Source organism: Phytophthora ramorum, assembly GCF_020800215.1.
Source record: "Phytophthora ramorum isolate Pr-102 chromosome Unknown Phyram_PR-102_s0008, whole genome shotgun sequence".
Classification (NCBI taxonomy): Eukaryota; Oomycota; class Peronosporomycetes; order Peronosporales; family Peronosporaceae; genus Phytophthora; species Phytophthora ramorum.
The window spans coordinates 2,424,118-2,444,304 of NW_027150654.1; the positions used below are offsets into that span (position 1 = coordinate 2,424,118).

General features: G+C 51.6%; 3 protein-coding genes across 3 annotated transcripts; 2 read left to right on the plus strand and 1 right to left on the minus strand.

The window, feature by feature from the left end:
- Nucleotides 1-16,431: 16,431 nt before the first annotated feature.
- KRP23_9672 (uncharacterized protein) lies at nucleotides 16,432-16,746 on the minus strand (the record flags this gene model as incomplete). Its single annotated transcript, XM_067895254.1, has 1 exon — nucleotides 16,432-16,746. One exon carries the CDS (start codon nucleotides 16,744-16,746, stop codon nucleotides 16,432-16,434), a length of 315 nt encoding a protein of 104 aa, XP_067742858.1.
- A 103-nt stretch (nucleotides 16,747-16,849) lies between these two features.
- KRP23_9673 (uncharacterized protein) lies at nucleotides 16,850-18,317 on the plus strand (the record flags this gene model as incomplete). The annotated part of the gene is made up of 2 exons (XM_067895255.1): nucleotides 16,850-16,922; nucleotides 17,410-18,317. The coding sequence occupies 2 exons, from the start codon at nucleotides 16,850-16,852 to the stop codon at nucleotides 18,315-18,317; spliced, it is 981 nt and encodes a 326-aa protein (XP_067742859.1).
- An 899-nt stretch (nucleotides 18,318-19,216) lies between these two features.
- Nucleotides 19,217-20,168, plus strand: KRP23_9674 (uncharacterized protein; the record flags this gene model as incomplete). The annotated part of the gene is made up of 2 exons (XM_067895256.1): nucleotides 19,217-19,273; nucleotides 19,356-20,168. 2 exons carry the CDS (start codon nucleotides 19,217-19,219, stop codon nucleotides 20,166-20,168), a joined length of 870 nt encoding a protein of 289 aa, XP_067742860.1.
- Nucleotides 20,169-20,187: the final 19 nt, after the last annotated feature.

Consider the following 20,187-nt stretch of genomic DNA (forward strand, 5'->3'; position numbering starts at 1 on the left):
CTCCGAGCGGCATGCTCTGGGAGTGGCTCGTGATGCCGCAGGGGCTGAAGAACGCCCCAGCGACGTTCAACAGGTGCGTCACGCACTTGTTGCGCTCGGTGCGCGACTTCGCACCGAGCTATTTCGACGACGTGTTCATTCACAGCCGGGCTGTGAATGGGAAATCGGATGTGGAGATGCATACAGAGCATCTCCGCAAGTTGCTTGAGCTCATGCGAAAGCACAAGCTCTACGCGAACCTGAAGAAGTGTATCTTCGGGGCGACCGAGATACCCGTACTTGGGTGTCTCGTGGGGAAGAACGGCGTACGCCCTGACCCAGGAAAGGTCAGAGTGATCAATGAATGGCCTACGCCTTCAAATGTAAAGGAACTGCGGCAGTTCCTTGGACTCGCCACGTACTTGTGCAAGTACGTGAGCAACTACGCGGGCAAGATTCGCCCGCTGTCGCAGCTCTTAAAGAAAGAGGCTGCATGGGAATGGACTGCTGATTGTCAGCAGGCCTTTGAAGCAGTCAAGCAGGGCTTGACTGAGGCGCCGATCTTGGCGGTGGCCGACCAAGATCGCCCATTCCACGTGGTGTGCGATGCATCCGATTTCGCGATCGGATGCGCACTGATGCAACTCGATCACGAAGGTCGTGATCGCGTGGTTTACTACCAATCGCGTCAGCTGAAGCCAGCTGAGCGCAATTACCCGGTACATGACAAGGAACTCCTTGCCATGAAGTATGCACTCGCAAAGTTTCGAGTGTATCTACTTGGGAGTAGACCATTCGTGGTCTACACCGACCACGCATCGTTGCGTACGGCGATCAAGTCGCCGCACATATCACAAAGAATGGCACGGTGGCTGTCATTCTTTGCTGAATACAACTTCCAGGTTGAGTACAAACCTGGAATGTTGAATGTCGTGGCCGACGCGCTTTCGCGTCGACCAGATTATGCGGTGCAAGAGGCCGACGCCAACGCAGTTGGCGTCGTCAGGACGACTACACCCTCGTCATCCTTACTGGATGACGTGAAGGCCGCATACGCACACTGATGCGGATACGAAGCAATTGTTGGAGTACTTCTCCACACCTTCTGACAAGTCTCGTCAGAAGCTGGCCAAACACCTTCGTGCCCGTGTACACCGTTATCGTGTACACAATGGTCTGCTGCTTTACAGCGCAGTCGACGACAACGCAGATCGCATTGTCGTGCCGGATGATCATGAGCTGAAGCTCAAGATCACATACGAGTACCACGATGCCCCGACATCGGGACATCCTGGCCGTGAGAAGACATATTCTACTTCTCACTCGTGACTTCTACTGGAGTCACCAGTACAAGTGGGTACGCAAGTACGTTCGTGCTTGCGAGGTATGCCAGCGCGTGAAGCCTGCGCCCAACTCGCAGGCTCCGCTTCAATCACTACCGACTCCGTCGGAGTGCTGGCAGTCCATTTCAATGGACTTTGTTTTTGGTCTTCCGCAAGACAACAAGCGGAGGACTGGTATTGTGGTCTTTGTTGACCGCTTCAGCAAGATGGTACATCTTGCTGCAGTACCAGCCGAGGTGACAGTCCAAACAGACGGCATGTCTGTTTGTCGCCATGGTGTTTAGACACCATGGTATACCACTCGACATCGTGTCGGATCGGGATCCGCGCTTTACAGCGCGATTCTGGCAAGAAGTGTTTACACTTCTTGGGACGCAGTTGTCCATGTCGACTGCGGATCACCCGCAGACCGACGGACAAACAGAGCGTGTCAACCGCGTGCTGGTTGACACCATGAAGAGCTACGCGCACTCGTTCCATCAATGGAGCGACTGCTTGCCGATGGCGGAGTTCGCCATCAACAACTCGGTGCATGTCTCGACAGGACACACACCGTTCTACGTGAATGCCATGAGGCACCCACGCGTACCGAGCGTACTCGGTGCGGTAGCTCCTTCCTTAAGTGGGGGAGGATATCCGGTTAATTCGAAACAACCGGATAAGCACGCTGATACAAGCAATGTATCAGCTGTGACGACTCGCGCACGTACTGCGCGCAGTCATAGCGACGACAAGACAGTGTCTACGACGGGCGTAGACACTTTAAACGACAACGAACATCACGCGCAGGCCGGGCCTGCTGCGAACAAGGAGCACGAACTGAACCAGGGGTTCAGCTCGGATGCAATGGACTTTGTCCAGCACCGACAAGCCGTAATTCGGTTTGTCCAGGACGCGATAGCAGCTTCTGTCGATCGACAGAAGCTGAATGCCGATAACACCGGCAGAGGAAACACAAATGAATTCAAAGTTGGTTCATTAGTTCTGTTAGCTACGCAGAACCTAGCTAAACATGCAGTTTCCGATTTCGGAGCAAGCAAGCTTGCTCCGCGCTTCATTGGGCCATTCACCGTGTTGGCGAAGCATGGCAACGCGTACACACTGGACATACCGTCCAGCATGCGCTTGCACCCAACGTTTTACGTTGGGCGACTGAAGCCGTACGTGCAGCACGAGTCACCTACGTCCTGGTGACTCGCCAAAGCGCTCTCGAGCGCGGCGACGCGCTTCAAGGCGCCAGAGAGCCTCGTCCCGACCTCGACCTTCACGTTCGAGGTCGTCTGCGCAACCTCCGCGAGCTGAGCCTTTAACAAGCTCAGCTCCTGACGCAGAGCAGCGAACTGCGACGCTTGGAGACGCTCAACAGCCTCCAAGCGAGACTCAAGGTTTGGTTGACCAAACCCGGGGCGTCTACCCCCCCCCCCCCACACACACCACCACCCCCGTTGCGAGACGCACGCGGGGCAACTCGCTGGATCGTCCAGCGAATTGTTGGTCATCGGAACCAGACCCGAGGTCCGGTTCATTTTCGTATTCGTTGGAGAGGATTTCCTCCCCAACACGATACGTGGGAATCACGGAATGTCCTGATGGAGGGCATTCCGGAAATGGTGACGGCGTACGAAGGCCGCCACCGCCACCTCCGCCGAAGGGCGTAAAACTTGGGCGAGCGCTGTAGTCGCCTACAGCACTCGAATAAGTGCTGCGAATATCCGCAGCACTAGAAGCCGTCTGCGCCTGAAAACTGGCGCGCAGAGTCTTGAGGTCGTCAGGTACACACATGGTCGTGTACCCGTTGATGTCCCGCTCGGTGATGCGTACTACTCCGGGGTAGCAGTATTCACAAGCAGTGTCATAAGGCACTGCGCAAGGAAGTCCAATACCGACTGCACCATGGTGCAGTCGTTCAAGTTTACCACGCTTCGAGAATTTCTCGTAGCGCTCCCGCGCCTGGCTAATCCGGTCGCGATAGCCAGCGGGGTTCTTGTTGAAGTTTTCAACAAAGGCACTCCAACTTTGACAAAGTGCCTGCCACTCGGGCACTTTGCTTCTGCGAGAAGTCTTCTTGCTCGCAAACCATCGGAGCTCATGGAAGAGCCCGATGTAGTAGTCGCGCCTTTGATTCGTTAACGGATCAAAGTGTAATCGCTTCGCGACGTCATCGTCAACGATGGCGTTGCACGAGTACAACGCGTACAGATTCGGTGGCGCGGTCGCACCGAATCGGCTGCCGATCTCAGACTGAGACGGCCATCCACGGCTCGCGCACTGGTTCAGTACGCGAGGCCGCAACAACAGCGGATGGAGCGGAGTCAGTCTCCATCCCGCGGAGTCGTCAAGGCTCCAGCGGCAGCGAGCGGTGTTCCACTGCCGCTGCGCGAACGCTTCGAGCTCGAAGCGTTCGGGTCGTCCTCGCGTGGACGACGCAGACCCACATTGGGGTCAGTGTGGCCCGGAGACAAGATGTCCTTGTCTCCTTCGAGTTCGCTTCCGTAGTCGAGGGGAACTCCCTCTCCACCCGGAGAGTAGATGCCCACTCCGGTTTCGACAGCAATGATCTTGCCTGTCTTGTTTCGGATGGCATGTTTCTCATGCCATCTCGAGTGGTATCCAGCAACAGAGAGGCGACTCTCTGTTGCCGCGCTTGTCGGCATCGCCGTCGAGGCGATGCCAATAGCGGTCGTGGCTGAGGCAGCGGCCGTCGTCGCCTTGGAGGCGACGACAGCACTTGTTGTTGCCGAAGCGGCCGGCGTCTTGGACGAAGACGTCGTTGGCGTGCTCATTGGGAATGAGCACGTGTTCTCCCGAAGAAAATACGGATTGACGTGTCGAGACCGGCACGTCAAATCCTAACGGGGGGATGGTGTAGCGGGGCTACACATTCGGTTCACCTCCCACCTTAGTGCAACATGCACTAAGGAATACATTCAGGTGACCACCACAGGGTGGTCCACATTCATAGCAAAAGGCATATGACTGGTAGAAAGTAACACCTTTCTACCAATGAGAGTCATTCAATAGATAGGGGTTCTGCCAGCCATCCACTGGCAGAACCTCTCATTAGAAATATCAGTTTTAGGAGGAAACCCCATTTACAATCAATACAGTTCTCATTTGGCACCAAAGCTATCGTTCGGTTCCTTTATCTAGGTTTAAGTATACTTGTGGATACAAGTATACTGAACTTAAGTAAATTACTCCTACGCTTCCTCCTACACGTGCGCACACGTGTAAGCTTAAGTAGTGGGTCTAAGCAGACCCATTACAAGCACGGTGTCGAACTGGATTTTCGAGATTCAAAACTTGGTGATAGGACAGCGCAAGGATGCTCACGCAACCCGCCTTAGGTTCTACTTCACTAAACGTCTCTGAGGATTTATTACCTCATGTGGCGCACAGCAGCGAGGAGCATGTCGTGGGCACCTTGCTGTAAGCTCAGTACAACCGACAAGAAAAACGGTACGAGATCAAAGTTCACTGGCGTTAAACTCGACTCCATTGAGGACTCGTGGGAACCGCTGATGCGCTGCTGAAAGACGTTTCTGCGGTTATCAAAGAATGTGTTCGTACACACGGCAAACTAGCAGCCGTGAAGTCGCTGAGCAAAGCTCTACACAACAAATAACTGACACCTGCTCCCTAGCTACACGGAAGCCATTTCTCGAGGGGGAAGTGTTGTAGCTGCGACTACAGCACGGTGTCGTTGCAGGGATTTTGCAACAGCAACACTGGTTGCGTGAGTTTCACAACGGATAAAACACACGAACTAGGGCGGTTGCGCAACAGATTGCTTAGAGAACTACATCGAGTAGACCAAGGAACCTAAGCGACCAATATATCCGCTTCTACATTGTCTATCTACAGGATATGATGCACACTGTCAAAACTGCAAAGGATCTGGAGATCTCATAAATGCGCCAGATGTTCAAGGACATTGTCAAAAGCGACGATGCTCTTTACAATAATATGGCGCAGTGGCGTAAGGACAGAGTTTCTGTGACGGGGCACAGCACCTTGCACAGAGGGAGTGCTAGAGAGTGTAAGCTCTCGGTGAACAACAAGTTCACGGTTCCCTGTCTAAGGGAACCGACTACGACTTAGACGGTAGGTTTAAAGACTGAATATATTTTATAGGTGAGCCAAGCTTGATCCTAAGTCAACTACAGTAAAAGCTAAACAAATGCCCAACGGTTGGCTCACCGCCAACCGGTACCACGTATCATGGGCACAAAAGAGAGACATCCCGTCACTCTTTATGTAACATGGGTACACGTCGGTGTACCCCGTTACAGTTTCAGCGTCGGCGATTGTGACGGGAGTCACACAGCACCTTGCGCTTGAAGAAGTGCTAGGAGAATACAAAATCCAAGTGAACGGCAGTTCACTAGTTCCCGGTCTTGGGGAACGGTTGACTTAGACAACGTAGGTTATAGACTGATATATTTATAGTTAGTTACCTAGAGATCGTCTTGCAATACAACTCCAAAGTCAACTATAGCTTCTCCTATATGTTTTATGTATGGGCGGCCATCCACGTGTCAGTGGTGTTGGGTACACCATGTACCCAACTCAGAAGAGTAACGGGCACTCTTCATGTAACCCCGTTACATCGATCTACCACCAAATGACAACAATTGGTGGGAGACCCATTGGTGAAGCCAAGAGCGTATTCAAGAGTTACTTGAGTGGATGATGTATGAGCCTAAGTAGTTGGACACAAAGGTATCTTCCAGAGGATAACTCTAATTGCCATAGCAAAAAATCTCCGACCTCCGACTGCCTCCGACGTACACATAGCCCGCTCATTAATTATGTTTCGCACACAAATATGTATAAAATGTGCAGGATCTAAATCAGGATGTGTATGCCCAGCAGGCGATAATATAAGGGCGTTTGTAGGCGGGATAGGAAGCCCTGAAACGGCCTGTGGGCCAAGAAAACGGTGTTTTTCGTTTATGCATGCTTTTCTATACAGATTCGCTACGGAGACTTGCTAACTTGCCGCGGCAGATGTGCAAGTGAGACCCCAGCCCAAAAATCGGCTTTTACATGATAGGTTTTACGCTGACTCGTAATTACTCATAACTGTGGTTGGCTGGCAGGTCGAACGTAGGTACAACCTCAAAAACGAGGTTATTTGAGAACTACTGGCCTGGGGCTGCCGCAAGTGCCGCCGCACGACAGCCCTCGGCATTCCCTCTTTTTTCTCTCGTCCGGCACAAGTGCCCGTAACAACCCAGTGCATTTGCTTTGGGTTCACTGCATGTTTGTATACAAGCCAATGGGCAGCCGCCTCTGCTGACAATGCAAGGCGTGCTGACTCTGCTTCGAGGTTAACATTGCTGTTCCGCAAGGAGGTTAAGCTTTGTGTTTGATGCTGCGCTTAGATGTGTGTTTGAATGCTCTGTAACGAGGTTAACTTTGCTGTTCCAATTGGAGGTTAAGCTTAGTGTTCAATGTAGAGCTATCAATGTCTTTCCCCTGCTACTGATTCTAAAGCACGTAATACACCCTGTATTAACTCCTCATGCGCTACCTCGTCTATCCTTCCGTTGTGTTGATCGTGTTGTCCTCAACAGCTTCCTCTTCGATGAACTTCTTGCTAACAAGAAGGCGGCGCTCTTTTTCGAAGGCAGCGACAACGGTCTGGCTCAGGTGTTCTCGAGGTTCCCACGTCGCCTCCCACTCGACGAGGTAGTACGTCTGCCGCTTCTCACGCTTCCAATTCAGCAGCTTGCGGACGTAGTGGAGCTTCTCTGCTGTCAGGTCTTCTTCAGCGCTCCGCTCCTCCTCGTCGCTCGATCCATCGTCACCGCCTGGACCAGGAGCTGCTAGCCACTCACGCGCGTCGTCAATGCCGACGCACCGCTTCTTCCGTTCGGCCACGCAAGCGAAGATGACATCGATCGCTTCAGGGAGGAGGCTCGCGGAGGCAACCGTCGTGTTCATGGTAAGTCGAAGGTGACGGATTGCCTCATCACTAACCCGGATCTTGTACGCCTTGCGAGCAGCGATGCATAGCGTCTTGAACTCCTTCGCGGAGCTGATGTCGTTTTTCTTGGGCTTTGTTGAAGGCATGGCGGATGCTTCGCTGGTTCGGGTGCAGAACGGAGAGTGGGCTTCAGCGCTCTCCAAACGATAATCATGAACAGCAACGACTGGTTGCGGCGACAAAAGGTAAGTCTGTATGCAACTACGTGCTTAAACTAAACCTAGTATGTTGGTGGTGTGCGAAGGAGCAAGGTCAACTACGCGGCCGGCGGCTTGAAGTTGCTTGTAATGGCGGACGTGTTGGTTGAGGTGACCAGACTTGTGCAGCTTGCGCATGGACTTCAAGACGTTTTGGGCCCCACGAGCTGTGATCTTGTGTTCGCGGAGATACAACAGCAACTGTGTCTCCGCGCTGGCACCAACTTTCAGGACCTCGTCTCGATACCGCGGTGATTTCTCATCAAGCTCGAAGCCATCTCGAAGAAACAGCTTCAAGAAGGCGACGATCAACTTGGCGTTTGACCGCATGTGCTTGGTCGCTGCATCCGTTGAGCTCCACATCCGCGGTTCTTGAGCGTACCAAGAAAACCAAGCATCTTTCAGGTTGGTAGCAGCAGAGGTACGCCGACGCTTGGCTTGAGGATCGTTGTTGCTTGTATCTTCACTTGAAATCATTGCTGACGGAGCTTGTTGTTGTTTGTTGTGTATCTTAGCCTCCATTATAGACAGCCGAGTGTCCAGCTTCTGGTTCACTTGAATTAATTGTTCAATCAAGGCTGCTTGTTGAAGAAACATGGGGTGCTTTGTGATAGCTTCCGTGGTGTCTTGGATGGTTGTATGTTTTGCTTCAGATGTTGTCGTTGCGTTCGAGGACAGGAACGACGACCACGCCAGCAGATCGTTGACTGAGAAGCCTTTCTCAACTGCGCAAGCCTCGATGCGTTGAATCGCCAGCCCGTTAGTACTGAGACTTTTCAAGGACGGATAGTGCCGCAGCAGATACGCCATGAAGGTGTCGATGACGCGCGCGTTCACGTTGTACGGTGGCGACTCCAGCCCGGACGAAGCGTTGAAGAGTGCTGCCGCTACGGACTGGATCTTGGACTGGGTATCGGAATCGAAGCAGTCCAGCGTCAGAAGGCGAACTCTTTGTTCGGGGTCACGGCCGCTCAAGACTCGTGCAACCCTGTGGTCCTCGGCAGGAGTGTTGAAGACGTACGCGAAGGCTTTGTTCGTCACCGTCATGTTCCACGCTCCACGGTCGAAAATCCACTGTACGCACATTCCAGCTCCATTTGCATGCTGAGCTCCGCCCCGCCGAAAGGAATGCGACGTCAGACGCTCGGCCACGCCAGAAGTTTTGGCGACTCTGTCCAGAACGCGATTGACGTAGCTGTGGATCCCAGGAGCTGCATCGGCTGTCTTGCTCTCATCTGACTTCTTGGCCGTTTGATGCAGCGGGATCACAGCTTCCGGGTGGTCAATCAAGTCAATCAGAGGCGTAGCGGGTGTCAGCGTCGCTCGGGAGACTGTCTGCGGCTCCGAAAGTTGGCTCAGAAGCGAAGCCGTCGGAGAAGACTGCGTCACCAGTGCAAGCGCGATGGCGAGAAGCGGGCATGTGGAGAAGTCATCGTCGGGAAAGAGCGAGAGGCCTTGTTCTTCTGCAGTCTTGACCCGGATGAAGCGCACGAAGAAGATGTCGCCTGCGCCAATGGACAGGTTGGCCTTGCGAAGCATCGTAAGATCCGACGCACGCCCAAAGAGGAACCAGAGCAGACACAGCAAGGCGGCGTCCTGGTAGTCCGCGGAGGTATAAGCCGTCGAATAGAGATATACCATCATCTGCTTAAGCGCGGTCTTCGTGCATGCAGGAGCCTTGTTAACAAACGCCCCCGACTCTCTCTTCATACAGTACCGTTCTAGTACTTGTCCCTTCTTCAGCAGAATCTTGTCGATCCCCGCTCGATGCTGAGGGAACTGTTCCAGCAGCCAGGTCTTGGCCTGTCGGTAGTACTGCATGACCGAGTGTCGGGCTAAGAGCTGGCCCTTGCGCCCTTCCTTGAAGGCGAGGTACATGCCGAACTTGTCTACCACAGCCTCCAAGACGAGCGAAGCACTCTCGCGCTGCATGCACACTCCCAAGTACTCCCAGCTGACGGATTCCTCCTCGAGAAACTTCAGGAACGAGCGTGCTGCGCATTCCCGAGCCCGCTTGGTGTTGGCCGGTGCGAGGTCGTTGAGGCTCATGTTGGGTCGGAGATGTCGGAGCTTGTGTGTTATTCTAAGAATATACGAATGACTTGCAATCTGTAGAGGGATATCAATAACTTCTCTGCTTTCTCCGACACGATACGTCGGAGGTGTGGTTGTGGGGCCTTTACGAATTAGCGAGCTCTCTAATTGGTTAAAATAGATCGCACAGACTGACTTGATTCGTTATAAGTTAAACAATTGCCAACCCCTTCTTTCTATTGGTCGTTAATATACATAGTGAAGTTAAGTGCGATCGGAGATTTGACGATATTCATCCATAGATTTCTATCAGACATTATGCAGAAAACTACCATTTCGCCTAAAATAATCTCAGGTCGTCAAATGCCTCAACTCGCTGCGGACGCCCACTCTGGAAGTCGTCCACAAACAGCATCAATCTTTAGCTGAGAGGGTAAAGCCTAGATAACTACATGTAATACTTCTATTATAGTACTGATTGTGATTTAAAGCGTGATATAACGTACTGGACCGCGGCAGCACGACGTCCTCCGCATCCTACGCCCAGCCTGGCATTAAAGTAGTGCAGTAGGATAAGATAAACTCAAGGGTTTTGTGTGTGATTCAGTACGTGTCGGCCGGGTAGCATCGCGATGGGGTCGAAATGCTGCCGAGACAAAACTGGTTGCGATCGTTGGCAGAGGTGAGGCGTGGTAGAGCTAGGTGATACCGCCGATGCATGCTTTACTTGGTGTAGTCTGCTGGAACATGCAAATGTCGGAATGGAAGTCGGTTCGGGGTTTACGAGTATCCACTGCATGCAGAACCAATTCACTTGGTGGTGGTAAGGTGGCCTTCTATTTCATCTTAGGATCCTGGGCCTCCCTGGGTGGGAAGTCCCCCTCGTGGGCCCAGGAAGAAGCATGGCGATGTCAGCTGCAACAGTGTGGCGGTCGGTAGTATCTACGACCTGCCTCTATGGAAAGCTTACCGGTAACTAGGCGCTGCAGCATCCAGTGTGTGGTGGCTCAAGTCGAGCACCATCGTCAAGTGGAGTGGCGTGCTTGAACTTGGACCTGTATGATCGGCAATGGGATTAGAAGTATGGTTACGGCCTTCCTGGGCTGCCAGCAATGGAAGGTAGAGGCGTGAAGCAATCATTGATTTAGTTCAGTTCCCAATAAGCAACCCAGCGAGCAATATACGCTGATCGTTGGTGGGAGTTCCAGCTCCCAATTTGGTGTTTCAGTGTCTTCATGGTACAAGACACTACAGAAGCACACAGTTCCTGTTTTCGGGCATTACGATCTATTGCAGTAATGGCATCGAATCAAACACAAGTACGGGCTCTCAAGTACAGCAGCTCCTTCTCACGCCGTTCTGTTGCAGTTAGTCCTTAGAAATGAAGGGCGCTGCCAAACTGCAAGCCGAGAGTCATGAGAGCAATACCGTACTCGCCGAGCATCCGTCGGTGAGGTGATACCTCAATTTTATGAGTGACTTGATACTTGTACATGTAAGGCAAATGACAGTATCCGTGGTGATCGGATTTTTATGTGCCAACCGACGAGTTTTGTGTCAGCAGGCGTAGTGAACAAATCCATAATGCCAATAGACGAACTTAATGTCAAAGACGTGGTTGTGTGTCCAGCCATAGCTCATGTACTATATTGGCTATTGGTGTAAGCTTACTCGCTGGCAGCGAGTACAGTAGATGCAAGTAGTAAGATAGAGTGAAGTACGACAGATTGCTCGTTACCAATGAGCTGAAAAGAGGTAAAGGCGTTCGAGACTGCGGGCATTTTCTGCAGTGGCATCCGCCTACAATCGTCGGAGCATGCTAAAAATTCGGGTGGCGGTCATCAAACCTAGTGGAGGCTTCGGAACACAATTGGTTACGAGTATTCATATTGTTCACCTACTTCGAGAAATGCAATGCATATTTGTATTCTTCGGGCTCGAAGAAGAAGAGTGCTCATTGTATACAAGCGTGTCTAGAATACTGTTGAGTGCGAGAGTCGACACCCAGCGACCTCGAACTGGTTTGGAGGCTCGCGTAGGGACATACGTACGGCCACACGTGCTGCTTCGCGACGATAAAGAACATCTCCATAACAAGGTTGCACACTTAGCGAATTTGTGTGTCAGAAAACGTGGTGGACAAATCAACCACGCTTTCTGCATCTAGTTTGAAATCTCCACGGATTCTGATACTTGCCCGTACATGTACTGGCTGTTCCAGGTAGGATTTCATTGAGATCTGTTGTTGAAACTGTATGTTGTACAGTGTATCGGTACGACCACCTTCCATCAGCATATGGCTTCCGATCCCCTGGCTCTTGCTTTTGCTATGTACGAGATGGAACCACCTACATGTACAGACTATCCTCTAGGTCGTGACATCCTGAATTGCGATTCACTACACAGACGTGTTCCCAGTGACCGACGTTATACAAAGTCAAGTCACGTATGCCTCTACCCTCTCGTTTATAGAGTTTAATGCAAAAAGCTAAAATATCATTCATCAAAGGTGGAAATTATCTCGTTCGTCCGATGACGCTCCCGAAACGCACCATCGACTTTTGCTGTTTGGGGTCTGGTCTAATTCATGGCTAAAGCTAGCTGCATCGCACGAAGTCCACTTGCACCTATCCCACTGCTTCGACTCTAACAAAAAAGCTAACCCATACGCATTCGATAGTGGTCTTATTCGCGTGCGCGCGCTCGCGCCCCCCAGTACTTGGTACACTCTTAATTGTAATACCTCCATTCAGTAATAAAATGATATCACAGCAGAGAGGATCATCTGTATTTCCCATCTCCAGGCTAGAAATCCTAGCGGGGAGCCTGCATTTCCGCATCCTCCAACAAAAAAGCAGCAATCCCATCATGCATGAGTGTTCGAGGATCATTCTTGAACGCCGGGCTTCCTCTCCCGTGGCTGATACCAGTAGTAGCGCGGATGGCCACGATAACGCTTTAGGAAAAGAGAGAGGCCGAGCTAGTTGCCTGGAGCTGCTGAGATAATGGAGGAGGTGTCTGGTAAGGGAACATGGATGCATACTTTTTGTGTCTTCGAATCGTACGTCCCCTTTACTGTCTGTAACCTCGCCGTGCTGATGGATACGGAAAGGAAAGAGCGGGCGCAGATGAACTAACTATTCACCCGGCAAAACATTGACGCGTGAGCTCACGCGAAAACAAGCCAACGATTACGAAATGGCTCAGTCAGTAATATAGAGGACCTCTTATTGATACCCCCCCCTTCCCCAACAACAACAAAAAGTGGCTCAAACATGTCGGGTGAGCACATGGAAAGCCGGAGCTGAGATCCGCAAGAGTGCAAATCCTCTCTGGACTTCCCAATTTCTCATCAGCTGCGCATTCACTCCACCAAAAGACAAAGACAGATTATCATACGTTGGTTTCCTTCGATTGCGTGAAAAGCGTTGGTCGGTCTGGGACCCAGAGAGCAGGGTTTCAATTATCTGTACATCCACTTCGGAATTGAAACACTGATGAGCATCTTAATGAAACTATAGACAGAGCCCTCGGGTATACATGTATGCATGACTCAGCTCGGAGCTGTATTTTGCTTAGCCTCGTACATGCATGGCAGAGACTATTGACACAAGATGAGGAGCGGATGTCGTGAGCCGATCAAATCACAAAAATGAAGCTGTCGACAAGAAATCTACACCAAACCTCACCTCAAACCCCCTGAGAGCAGTGACGGATCCCTAAGCCGAGCGAGATGTGATCATACTTGGTCCTGGGTTTAAGACACACACGGACCTTACACCGCAGGCATTGTTTGGCTTGTTGCCATCTCAAACCACTCTACTGGTATCGTGCTCGGCTCGAGCGAGTTGGCGTTCACCCCCTCCTGGCAGTGTTAATAGCAAAAAAGGCAGCAAATGGACCACATACAAAACCAAGTGAATTCATCTTGTGTCTATAGTCACTCTCTACATTGACTCTTGATGTCCGGTCAAATTCACTTTCACCACTGTCCGAAAAATACCAACAAAAAATGATCCCCTCATCCCCCATCACACGCGAGTTCTCAACAATCATATTGCAAGTTCCTCTCGAACAGCATTCCTCCATTTACTCAAGCGTACCAAGACCACCACCTCAATACCTGAACCGAAGAAGTCCAAGATGCGCCTCTGTTTCGCCCTCTTACTGGTTGCAGCCGTCGTGCTTGTCGCTTGCAGCGAGGCAAGTTCGCTCCGTCAAGGTTCCGTCACCAAATCCGTGACCTCGAACGACGACACCACGTCCGAAGAGAGAGTTTTCAGGGTTCGCACGCCTTTTACCGAGAAGCTTCCAAAAGCACTGCCCGTTGATCCGTCGAAGTGGCAAAAAGTTCTCAACAAGCTGGCCAAGGTTCTGCTTCCCGACACAAGTAACATCAGACTGGTGTACAAGGGCAATGGCAGGTGGAAAGCGAAACCGTACTAGAGTCTAGCGTTTCAAGTGAAGTGTTTTGGAGCGAGCAAGGAGTCGCTTTGCACTACGGTGTTTAACACCATCATCGACCAAGGACTCCGGCGACACAAAGAGATTCGACATGCGCTCCAAGGTTACTATTGTGGGAGTTGTTGTCAAGACGTCTATAGTAAATACATATTTTTTATGGCAGCGACTGCGGAACACTTTTCTGCGTCTCACGTGATGACGAGGACCGACGGCCAGCAATCCTCACTAGCCTCGCCGAGCGCTGCAAAATTAAACTGGACTTTGGAACGCAGCAACAATATCCTCCACCCCCACGATACCTTGCCTACGCCGGTCCTTCTCAGTGATCCATCGCTGGATCTTGAGATCCGAGAGTCGATGACCATAGCCAGCCATTTGTTGGTCCATTGCGACTCGCAGGTCGATGAAGCTAATGGAATCGAACTGCCTTCAGAAACGACAGGACTGTATAGTTATTACTCTTCCCCCACACTAAAAAGAAGAAGCTACATGTAGTAATGGAATCGTCTCCGTCTCCGTCTGCTTAAGGAAAATCGCCCACTCGTTTCGAGAAGATGCAGCAGGTTTGGGACGATTCCTAGTAGGTTTCTGTGCTTGGGGCTCACAACTGACTGCCATGGTGGCTTCCTCGAGTTTGGCAACTTGTAGGTGTATAATATAATTGCTCCAGTTAGTGTGGAGCACAGAAAACCCGGTAAACCCTCTGTGCTCAAGACTCACTACCAAGGCACAGGGACAAGATGGACCCTCGGAGGGCCTGGTGACCCCCTCGTGTTCAAGATCTCACATCGACAGCACTTCGGGCCTGGTGAGCCCCTCGCGTTTCCGTTCAAACACTAAAGCACAGGACTTGGTTGCCCGCAAGTGTACCTGTTCTCCACCGCGGCGAGAAGACTTATTGATCCTCTTGCTTCCATGTGTGCCATGCTGAATCACCCGGCCTGGACGAAGAATTTCCGGGCTTTAATAGCCCCCAAGAATCTCAGGCTTCGACGCCCCAAGCGATACAGGAGTCTCTAGCAATGACCAACAAAATAGATGACCCCTCCACAAGCACGAACTATAATAGCTGCAGTTAGTGTGCTAACTGTACTGCTAACACTACGGGGAGAGAGGATCATCTATTTCATTAGTCATTGCTAGCTATAGACCCCTGTATCGCATGGGGCGTCGAAGCCCGAACTGATAACACTACTGTCTGTTAGTGTAAAAAATGTGTCCAACGTGTTTGCGGAGTTAGGTGGTGCATTCTAGGGTTTGCCCTTGCCAGGTAATGGCAGGCTGACAATGGCCCGTGCACGGCTACAAGTCATCTCCATTCAGCTCTCGCTCCTTCCTCATTTCCCACGACGAAGACGAAGCCACACGTAATGGCTACACTGTACGGATAGTTGTTGTTTAGAATTGTACATAATGCAGTAGGAAGCACAGATATACGATTGCTAACACCGCTTACTGTTGCAGGGTTCGCTTCAGGATTGCTCAGGATTCTGCGTTACGCCCGTTCCATGGCATCCGGTGAACTTTGCACTAACCATAGCTACGGCATGTTGCTTGCCAAGAAAAACGCTTGTGCAGCGAATGGCCCATAGTCTTCTTGCCAACAACTGCGGTCAATAAGTGCACAGTTATGAGGGAGCAAATCAGCAACATCAGACGATACGTCCCCGGTGAAGAACAGCACAAAAAGATCGTTTTCGCCTGCATACTCTTCCTGTTCACCCTCGATCTCTTGACGTGAAAATGTGTCCTGGTTGCAATACCGAACAATCTCGTGGAAAGCCCCCTTTCGCCATCTTTCACACTCAAGAACAAAATGCTAGGACGTATTTCATCTGCTGCCTGGTACAAGACAACCGAGCGATGGCATGGGTACGTCGCACGTGTACATCCAGCACTCTTTGTTCCAATATGGTTGACCGCACTGACACACGGAGTGGTTCTTCCTTCACAAATCGGTCGCAGCCACTACCAAAGCAAGCGCCCCCATGTAAACCCAACCAATTTACGGAGACATCACTGGCATACGCCAGAGACTTCAAGGCGCGGATTTTGCAGTTTAACCGTTCCCATTCTTGAGACGGCTTCAAAGATTGAGAGACTTCATGCGAAGCGATCTCTGGCCACGGAAGTTTTTTGGAATCAAGCATTGTATACAAGACGTAGGGAGACTCAAGAGCACCTCCGGACTCTCGAATCAGGCCTGCCAACAGCACATCGTCCAGACTTGCTCTTCCAAACGTTGATTCCTGGCTAACAATTCGTCGAGCAACAACTGCCAGGAACGCCTCTCGCATCATACTCCTTTCGAATACGGGATAGACTTGCCGTATACTTGTCACCGCACGTAACTACGTTTGGATACACCAAGTGCACTGAATTTGAGGTGGAGTATGAGACTTTCCGCTGTTGTTGGTCGTTCTTACTTGATGCGCTGCTGGTTGAGGATGTCGATGTTCAGCTTGACGATGCGCCAGTCGACGTCGCCGGCTTTGGACACCAGCGACTCGAACCAGAGCGTGGTCTTGATGTCCATCTTCATGATGATCAGCTCCGACGTATTAGCAGCCACCGCTTCGATCGTCTGCGTCGTGTGGACCTCTGTGGCGAGGCAGATCTTCTCGACCACGTCCGCGTTTCCCTCCTTGAGAATTACTAGGTCTTCCAGAACCTCTTCGACAATTTTTGCCATGGTGTCAAACTCTGAGAATATTTCCTTGGTACTCAGCCGCTTCATACAGGAACCTTCAGGTCACTTCTTGCGGATGTGTGCTGAAAACATCTCGCTGAACCCTGCTCGGCTCCATGTTCCGTACTGGTTGGTACCCCACCCCGCTCCAATGAGCACCAGTCAAGTCGAACTCCGCCGAGACAACCCGTTTCCGATCACCTTTGACGCAGAAACTACTTCTCGTACGCCTCAGGCGAGAACATGCGTTCCGCGTCTCTAGCCACATCCTGCTTGGCGACTTTCGTACCAGGTTTTCCACCCAGGACGTAGTGCATCATCTTCTGCGAGTACATTCCCTTGAGCACCTTCTCGCACGCGAACACGGCGCTATCCAGGAAATCGATGTCATCACTGCCCAAGAACGTCAGAAGTTTGAGATCCGTGTAAATGAACTATTGTGTCGGAAGCCAGAAACGGAGAGGGAACACGCCGGTTGTCGCGGTAGAGTTTGAGCTCTATTCATTAACTCAGAGGAGCTCTCACGAAGCTTCGACGCCGACGAGAAGTACTTCAATGGAACAATCAGGCAGCGTTTCACGCCTGACTACAACGTCTCACTTACCTTCACACCGCGAGCCAACACACGCGCGCTTCCAGCGCGAATCCCCACACTAAGAAATGACCTCACCTACGTTTCTAGTTCAATCTATATTTAATCTACAAATCTAGCTTGGTACATCAAGCTGCTGCTGCGCTGTGCCCTCCGCCTCCCCCTTCGCGCCGCTCGTCGCTTCTCGTCTTCAACCCCGACGCCCCCATCCTCCAGTTCCTATGACGAGCTATCGCAGTATGTCAAGCGCGTCGTGGATCGCTCGCACCAGTTTGCGCGTTATCGGGACCACCGCGTCTTCTTTCCCAGCAACTGGACGCTCAACAACTATTTTCAGTACGCGCAGTTGCAGTTGCCGTCCAAGACGGAGATCGACGCCGTAGATTTTCTCACCGGCGCTAAATTCGCCTGCGACCGCGTCATCAGGTCCATGCACTCGCCACAGCTCGTGAGCTTTGCGGCGGGCAATGGACCCAAGCCGTCGATAGCGTACGACATGGAGGAAATGTTCGACTCCACGTGCTACGAGAGGCAATTTTTGCCCCGTGTGAGGCGATTGGGAGTGGGGGCCAGCGACTTGAGGCTCACGGAGCTCGACTTTACTGGTGTTTACCTGGATGGAGTTCACTGCCAGAGAACCACGAGAGGCAACTTGAAGGCCGAGGAGGCTCTTCGAACTGTCGTCAAGGAGACGATGGTGGAGAAGCACAAGATGAAGCAGCGGCCGAGTGTGATGGAGGTGGTGTCCGATCTGAGTGCCATCAAGGAGAAACTGAACAAGTCCAAGGTGAACGAGTCGGAGGATGACGACGACGTGGTCGAGAGGTTGAGACTCGACGCGCTGTTCTACACGGTGCAGACGGTGGAAACAGTGTCGAGTAAGACAGCGCAGAAGGTGGCAGTGAAGACGGAAGTGAAGACGACGCTGTGCTTTGAATCGTTGGTGACGGAACCCGACGATGTAGACTGGCGCGTTGTCAGGATGGACAAGCTCGGACGCCTCTTGAGTCGCAAGGAGGTCAACTAGGTGGTTATGGTGTGGGCCTTTTGACTAATTGATTTTTTTTCTTCACACCCGGTTGCTCATCGTGCTGGGGATAATGGCAGCAGTGAAGTTGTGGAAGAGCACGAGTATTTTCTGTGAAGTGGTGCAAATGTTGTTGCACTACGAGATGCCATTGCTGGAGTCTTGCGTGTTGTCACCAGATTCTTGACCCTCTACTTGGCACAAAGAATGACGCAGATACCACCATTTGAACGAGTTCTTGGGAGGTGATGTCGACTCAACGTTTCTAGAATTGCCCCCTGACTGCGGAGTCAAACGTCGCACTTTGTACATAAAGAAGCAAAAAATTCACGTGTTGGTACAAATTCAGATGCACAATGTGGACTATTTGACTTGGTAAACTCGATTGGTCCACAATGAGATTTCAAAAAACCACTTTGCCTTGACAAGCTACTGTACCAGGAGCGGTTAATTAACATTGGAAAGAAGGAAACTGTGTCCATTGAGCGCGCTTCTCTGTTTGGGCGGCCCAAGATCCGGCATCAAAGGCTTCGGAACTACCACGTCATGCAATCTTGTACTACTTCAAGTAGCTTACAGTTTATCCAGATTGAGAATCCCTAAAAACATATTTAATACGAAAACACGCGCATGTTGTTTTTGTATGTTTGATAGATCCAGCGAGCTTTCATAAGAGATGTTCTCACTCGAAATTAACGACACCAGTCCAGCTGATCCGGTTCATGCACCATCTTCTACTTGATCGATCAGGGTCTGCCCGTTTAAACTTTTCGAGCATGATCCGATCGTAGTTCGAAGTCTCACGATCTCGACACTAAATCACACAGCGTAAGTACGATTTAGTATGATTTAGCGCAACTCTTTTGCGAGAACTTGAGACTGGCAAGACACTGAAGGTCATGGCGCTGGCGACGCGATTGGCGTCGCGCTCCTTGTGCGCAACGGCAAAGTCCGAGGTGCGAATCCCCACTTTATTCTATTAGCGCGGTTATAGCATTGGTGACTAATGTAGTGGTTGCGTTCCGACGGTCTGAACAGACTGCGCTTTGCAGACAAAGCCGCTCGTACTCGTCGACTCCATTGAAGAGCGCGGCGGGGACGCTGATCACGGCGTGCAAGCGGGTGATGGACAATGCCGATCAACTGGCCACGTACGAGACGGATTTGCAGCTCTTCCCTGCCGGTTTGAACCCGGCCTCGCTCTGGTGGACGATGGTGCAGCTGCACATGCCGAAGCAGACGCAGATCGAGCTGCAGAGTTTCCTGGAGGGGGCCAAGATGGCAACCACGCTGCAACTTAAGGCGGTGAATTCGAAAGAATTTGCGCAATTTGCGGCGGGTTTGACGGACGAGTCGGCGATGGCCAACAAATTGAGCGACTACTGCACGCCGAGGTTCTTTGACAACTTGAGAGACGCAGCGGCGAGGACCCTAAAAGAGCGAAATATGACACTGGAGCTGCAGGATATTGACATTGAGAGTGCAGTGGTGGCGGACGTCAGGTACGCGCAGCTGACACAGACCCAGTATGAAGCACAGACGGCGGGGCTTGCTAGACTCCCGTTCCTCTGGTCGACGGATGCTACGATTGAGTACATGCAGATTCACGTGAGGACGAGGAGCATCGAGACGACCAAGATGACGCTCATTGGACAGGAGGAGTGTCTCGCGCTGCAGGATAACACCCGCGCGTGGACATTTGGGAGCAAGGTCGGCAGTCTGGACGAGCTCGAGTGGCTTATCGTGGACACGGTGGGAGCGAACAATGCCGCCAAGCAACTGTCGCGCACGCTGTATGCTGACCAAGGTGTTGCCGATGAGAACTTGACCAAAAGTGACCGCAATATGTAAAGCACTGGGTGTGATTCTG